At 41.1% G+C, this 6,699-nt stretch overlaps 1 protein-coding gene across 2 annotated transcripts in view; it reads left to right on the forward strand.

The window, feature by feature from the left end:
* LOC124160579 (ATP-binding cassette sub-family C member 4-like) overlaps positions 1-5,913 on the forward strand; it is a 201,290-nt gene extending 195,377 nt beyond the window's left edge. For both annotated transcript variants that reach the window (XM_046536461.1, XM_046536460.1), the window contains exon 27: positions 5,463-5,913. In XM_046536461.1, coding sequence (XP_046392417.1) covers positions 5,463-5,495 — 33 coding nt within the window. In that variant the 3' untranslated portion in view covers positions 5,496-5,913. The remainder of the gene's footprint in view (positions 1-5,462) is intronic.
* The last annotated feature ends 786 nt before the right edge of the window (positions 5,914-6,699 follow it).

A 6,699-nucleotide genomic window follows, 5' to 3' on the forward strand; every position in this document is an offset into this window, starting at 1 on the left:
CCAAAACTGTGCGTGCCATAATATGACTGTTATAAACTATGAAAGCTAACAAATGTGGCCATGTATCTCTGTAATTTTTTCAGCGTTTTATTATGTTCATCATTGCAAAAAAGTCGTTGGAATATTGATTTCACAGAAAAATTTATAGTTTTTTTCCATACTTTGTGCTACTCTCAGTGTAATTTGGTGATAATGATGATGGAAAAAATTATTTTATATGCCTAAAATGTCCTCCACAGTATGTGGGTAACAGTTTGTTTTTGTCACAATTTGGTGAGATAAAAATTAAACTACCTATTTTTGAATGTCACAGAAATTTTCAATTTTCTATTGATTAATGTCGGTGGGTGCCGTGCCCGACACCCGCCCTTTGCGGACGGGTCCCGGGCGATGAGATTCCGAGGCTCATTTGGTTGTACTCCATGTGTTCAGGGAAGAGATAGTTGGTAGGGTTTCCCACTTCCATTCCAACAGTGTTTTTCACGTGACACCATCACGTGGACTACCTTTCGTCTGGCTCCTACCCTTCGACCTATCTGGCATGGGTGGCGCTACCGGGAATAATTTAGAATTAATCCCGCCAGTGCAGCTCTAGGGGTCATAGGAGCGCGCAAGCCTTTCCACCTCGACAAGGTTGTAGCCCAAGGGAAAGGGCGGGTGTCGGGCACGGCAGCGAGGTCGGCAAGGTCCTCGGGGTCGTCAACATGCGAAATCCTTGCAGAGACTTATCATCATCAACAGCAGCAATGAAGAAGGAAGAAAAGAAGACCAAGAAGATGGAAAAGAAGTCGGCTATTAATGTAGGGACGTGGAATGTGAGGACTATGATGAGGGCGGGGAAATTAGAAAATATCAAAAGGGAAATGGACAAAGGGAGGATAGACATCTTAGGATTATGCGAGGTGAGGTGGAGGGATGGGGGGGACTATTGGAGTGATGGGTATAGGGTTATATATAGTGGAGGGGAAGAAAGCCAGCGAGGGGTAGCTTTAGTATTGAACGGGAAGATGGGTAAGCGTGTGGTAGGTATAGACCAGGTAAGCGATAGGATTCTGGTGGTAGAAATTGAGGCGCGGCCCACCAACCTTGTGGTGGTCCAGGTTTACATGCCCACTAGCAATCATAGGGAGGAAGAAGTAGACGAGGTGTATGAACAGCTCGAGGAAATAATTAGAGACACACCGGGTAAGAAAAATCTGGTAGTGATGGGGGACTGGAACGCCTCAGTCGGGGAAGGGAGGGATGGAAACGAAATAGGAGATTTTGGTCTAGGAATACGGAACGACAGGGGAGAGAAAGCAGCAGAATTTTGTAGGAGAAACAAATTATTCATCACAAACACGTGGTTCAATCATCATAAAGGGCGAAGGTACACGTGGAAAAGTCCAGGGGATGCGGGGAGATATCAAATAGACTACATTATGGTAAGACAGAGGTTTAGGAACAGTGTGAAAAACTCGCGCAGCTTCCCTGCAGCGGATGCGGATTCGGACCACAATCTAGTGCTCATGAAATGCAACGTAAGATTCAAAAGACTTATGAAAGTTAGGAAGGGGAAGAAATGGAACGTAGAAGCCCTGAAGGGGAGTATGAGGAGAGAATATCAGGAGCTAGTGGACATTAGTATACGGGAGATTGAAAGTACCAAGACGGTAGAGGAAAGATGGGATAATATAAAAACGGGAATAGTCAAAGCGGCGGAGAAGTCAATTGGTTACGTTGACAGTAGAAGGATAAAGAAGCCGTGGATAACGGAGGCAATGGTAAATGAAATGGAGGAGAGGAGGAAGTGGAAGAACGTGGACACAGAACAGGGCAAAAGAATGTATAGGGAATTGAATAATCGATTACGACGTGAAACTAAGAGGGCAAGGGAGGCTTGGTGGAAAAGACAGTGCGAGGAAATGGAAAAGTTCCAGAAGGATGGAGAAGTAGGCGCGTTGTACGCCAAAATTAAGTCACTATCGGGCGGCAAAAGAGGACAAGCCATGTCTAAAATTAAGGCTAAAGATGGGAGGATGCTAACCGAGCGAGAAGAGGTACAGGGTAGGTGGAAGGAATACGTGGAGGACCTGTATGACGGAACGAACAGACCAGATAGATTGACTCTAGAGGAGGAAAGTGCAGTGGAGGAGGATAATCTTGGGCCGGAGATATTAGACTCAGAAATAGAGAGAGCACTCCGTGATATGAAGGCTAGGAAAGCAGTAGGCGTGGACAACATCCCGTGTGAGCTTCTGAAGAATCTAGGGAAGGAAGGTAAGAAAAGGTTTTTCGAACTAGTGCGCAAGATCTATGAGGAGGGATGTTGGCCGGAGGATTTCGTGAAGACGGTTTTAATTCCGCTTCCGAAAAAGAAGAAAGCTGTGGAATGCGGAGATTATAGGACTATCAGCCTAATATCCCATGCGGCTAAAGTAGTGCTGAGGATATTGAACAGACGAATGGAGGCGAGGGCAAACGAGTATTTGGGCGAAGATCAGTTTGGTTTCAGAAAAGGGAAGTCAACTCGCGATGCAATAGCAATAATGAGGGCCCTCGTGGAGAGGAACCTAGAATATGAGCAGGACGTATATGTGTGTTTCGTGGATTTTGAAAAAGCGTTTGATAGGGTGAACTGGGTAAAGTTAATGGATATTCTCAAGAGAATAGGTGTAGACTGGAGGGATAGACGACTGATTTGTAATCTGTATATGGCCCAGACTGCGCAAGTGAGGATAGCGGACGGAGAATCTGGGTGGGCAAGCATTGGCCGAGGTGTGAGGCAAGGCTGTCCTCTATCGCCACTGCTCTTTAACGTGTATGCTGAAGAGATGGTAAGGGAAGCGTGGGATGAGTTAGAAGCTGGGATAAAAGTGGGAGGAATGATGTTCAAATCAGTGAGATTCGCGGATGACCAGGCGTTGATCAGTCAGTCAGCAAGGGGGCTTCAGGCCCTAGTGGATGCGTTATACGAACGTTGCGAGGAGTTTGGGATGAGGATTAATCACAAGAAAACTAAGGTAATGCGGTTTTGTAAAGCATCACGAGCGAGGAATGTGAGACTCAAGATAAAGGTGGGTGGTGAAAAACTTGAGCAGGTTGAGCAATTCAACTATTTAGGCAGTACGTTAGAGGAAAACGGATACAGTAGTAAGGACATCAGAAAGAGAATAGCATTAGCGAAGGAGGCGTTCATGAGCAGGAAGGAGCTTCTGAGAGGATCGTTGTGTAAGAGTTTAAAGATAAGGTTAGTGAAGAGTTTGGTTTGGAGTGTAGCTCTCTACGGTGCGGAAACGAGGAACTCTGGTACTCTGAGGAAAGAAGACGAGAGAAGATTGGAGGCGTTCGAGATGTGGGTATGGAGAAGAATGGAGAGGGTGAAATGGACGGAGAGGAAAAGGAACGACGAAGTGCTGGATATGGTTGGCGAGGAGAGAAAGCTTTTAGATGAGATACGCAGGAGACAGAAGGTTTGGATGGAGTTAGTGCTTAGCGGTGAGGGGATGTTGAAAATGGTGTTGGAGGGTAGAATGTTGGGGAAACGAGGGAGGGGAAGGAAAAGAATAGGATTTTTAGATAGATTGAAAGAGAGTAGGCCTTACAGTGAATTAAAGAAGGCAGTGCTGGAAGGAAAGGGAGGCTCCCAGATCACCTCTTTAGTACTCCATGGAAACCTACCTTAATCGGTAGAATACTATAATAATAATAATTGATTAATGCATCGTTTTGTCCACTGAGAGCTGATGGAATTCCTTTAAATTCCATGAGAATATGTAGCACTGCATGTAAGTTCAAAAATAGTAAACTTTTGTCAACTGGATGCTTCGATCCTCCCAAGAATATTAAAAATTGCAGACACATCAGATTTTTCTACGGACGGATGTTTGGTTTTTAATTTAAGGCTCCTGAACTATGGATTAGATGGATAACTATGGATGGTTCTTGCCTATTTAGAAAGCTAATGAATGTGTCCACATTTTCTTATAACTTTTTTGTGGCTCTTTAGGTTTATTGTTGCAAAAAAGTTGTCTAATCCAAAATTTAGTGGCAAAAATTGTATATTTTCAATACTTTAAGCTTTACTCGACATATCTGTGAGATATCGCCGATGAGAATGATTATTATACATGCCCTACAATGTTCTCTACTGTATGTAGGTAGCAGTTTGTTTTCGTCACCCTTGGTTACCATAATAAATTAAACTATGTTCGAGTGTCAGTGAAAATTACAATTTTCTAAAGATTTCATCAAATTATGGCCCACCAAATTCCATTAAACTTTGTAAGTGCATGAAGCATTGCATTTGACATTAGAAATAGTAAATTTTCAAAACTAGTTGCTTCGATCTTCCTGGGAAAATATAAAAATGGGGACCATTTCATGGGGGGGTTTTTATTTTAATGCTCCCAAAGCATGGATGCGATATGGATTGTTTTTGTTTATTAATGAGGCTTATGAATGCATTAATGTTTTCTTATAGCTTTTTAAGTGGCTTTTTAGGTTCATTGTTGAGAAAATGCTGTTTGATCCAAAATTTGTCAGCAGAATTAGTTTTTTTTCTCTCTATACTTTAGCTGTCCGTGAGAGACCCTTTCTACCTTTGAGATATCTACAACAGGAATATTATTATATAAGTATTATTATATATGCCTACAATGTTTTCATCACATTTAGTTACAGAGATAAAATACAAACAATCTTTGAATGTCCCTGACAATTACAAGTTTCAAATGATTTACTCATCATTTTGTCCACTTTTTGCTATCCAAATTCCTTTAAACACTTCTGTTCAAAGAATGCTGCATTTGATGTTAGAAAATGTAAACATTTTCAAACTAGTTGAATCGATCGTCCAGCAAAGTAATTAAAATGGCAGACATCTCTCAATTCCTCGTAGTTGGGTTATGTGATATATGATGTAGGGCAAACACTTTTTTTCCTCTTCAGATTGGTTGATTATTCTCTGAAAAGCTAATTGTTGTGTGCTTAAATTGATGCGGGTACTACCCATGAAGTGCATGTAAAAATCTGCCAACAATCAAAATGTGATGAAAATGGTGTATGATCATTATAGGCTTACTTCTCATATGCTAAGAGGGGTAGTATATGCCATTAATTCAGATAATGAGAGTTCATCCTTGGAACCGAGTATTGAGAACCAGGAACCAATGGGGGAGAACTGGACCGGTAGCGAGTATGTACCGAAAAAATTTAAGAAGCGACTCATCCTTAATACATACTGCAATTAATATTTTAAGCGATATATTTGTTAATCTGATAATAAATACTGTGGTGTGCACCATGAAAATTAAGTTAGCTTTTACAAATGGTTTGATGCGCAAAAACGGTTTTATAGAATGATGCCATTTAGATTAGGGGTAATTAGGGATATTTCTAGAAATAATATGCATGGAAAAATGTACATGTGCTTTGAGCTAAAAATTTATGTTATCTAAATATCCAAACTTGTATCTCTGCAGGACTACAACAAAAAGAACATGCCACCAAGGTGATTAATGATGTCTCCAGTGTATGTTGACCTGCAGGTAAATGTGCGCTACAGCAGCAGGTGTGTTTAACTCTATTTTGCTGTAAGCAAATTAGCAATGCAAGGAGTATGTTGGAAGCCAGTGGATTGTATTTTCTCAGTGTTGCCTTGTCATTTCTGGATGGATTTTCATAGTGCATTGCTGAGAATCAATGCAACTGGCCCATGATGAAAAGCTGTATGGCTAAAGAAGTGTTCAGTATTTTATATTGTAGTTTCCTATGTATTTTTTATCGAATGTACATAAGAAGGAAATATTCTAATAGCAAAGCCTATTTTGCCACAGAGTCAAAAGTATTTGTACTTTTATTGAACTCTCTTGAAATTATTTTTTGCCATTGTATTTATCTTTGTTAAAAAATAAAGAAATCAATTTTCGTAAAGTCTGTTTTTTCCTGGCAAACAATGAAAGTGAAGATTTCATGGATTAGGTCCTCCATATCTCCTTCTAAGTCTGAAGATGATGTGCAACTTGCCCATCGTCTTCGGGCTTTCAGGAATCCAATGCCATTCCGTTTGTGTCTTGAATGGGGATGCATTTCAAGTAAATCAAGAAAATAATGAAGCTCAATTATGGAGCTGACGACCTTTCTGAAGATTTCTACTTTAAATCCTACAAATAAATGAAATATGAGAAAGAATGTTTCTGTTGAAGGCCAATCCCAAAATTACAACAGGTGTGGCTGGTAATGACAATAACCTCACTGGTAATGAGAAATATCTCAAAGTATGTATTACATACTCGAATGATGATTCAGAGTTCCGTCTTCATGTTATCAGCAAATAAAAGGGAGAATATAGGCCCCTAATAATCAAATCAAAAAAGGAATGCATTGACAATCTATTCAGCTTGCTTGTAGCTATTCCAGGGTGGCTTGGGATCTTGCAAGGAGTAAAGCAGGTCCAATGATGCTGAAATCGCACTTCTGTTTACTAAAGATGAAGGTGATAATTAACCTGATATTAGCCTTTTTGCGCCGAGCTCCTTCACGGGAAGTTGCTTTTGGCTCTACGAAGGGTTTGAGAAATTCTTTTTCGCCCCGTACGGAGTTTTTTCTTAGCTTGGGACTGTGCAAGTAGTCGCTTCCTCCCCTTAATGACCTTTCCTAGCGGGGTCCCGGACCCTTTCCTCCGCAACTGGGCAAATATAATCCTCGACCCTTTTCCCC

Source organism: Ischnura elegans, chromosome 6 (assembly GCF_921293095.1).
Source record: "Ischnura elegans chromosome 6, ioIscEleg1.1, whole genome shotgun sequence".
Taxonomy (NCBI): Eukaryota; Metazoa; Arthropoda; class Insecta; order Odonata; family Coenagrionidae; genus Ischnura; species Ischnura elegans.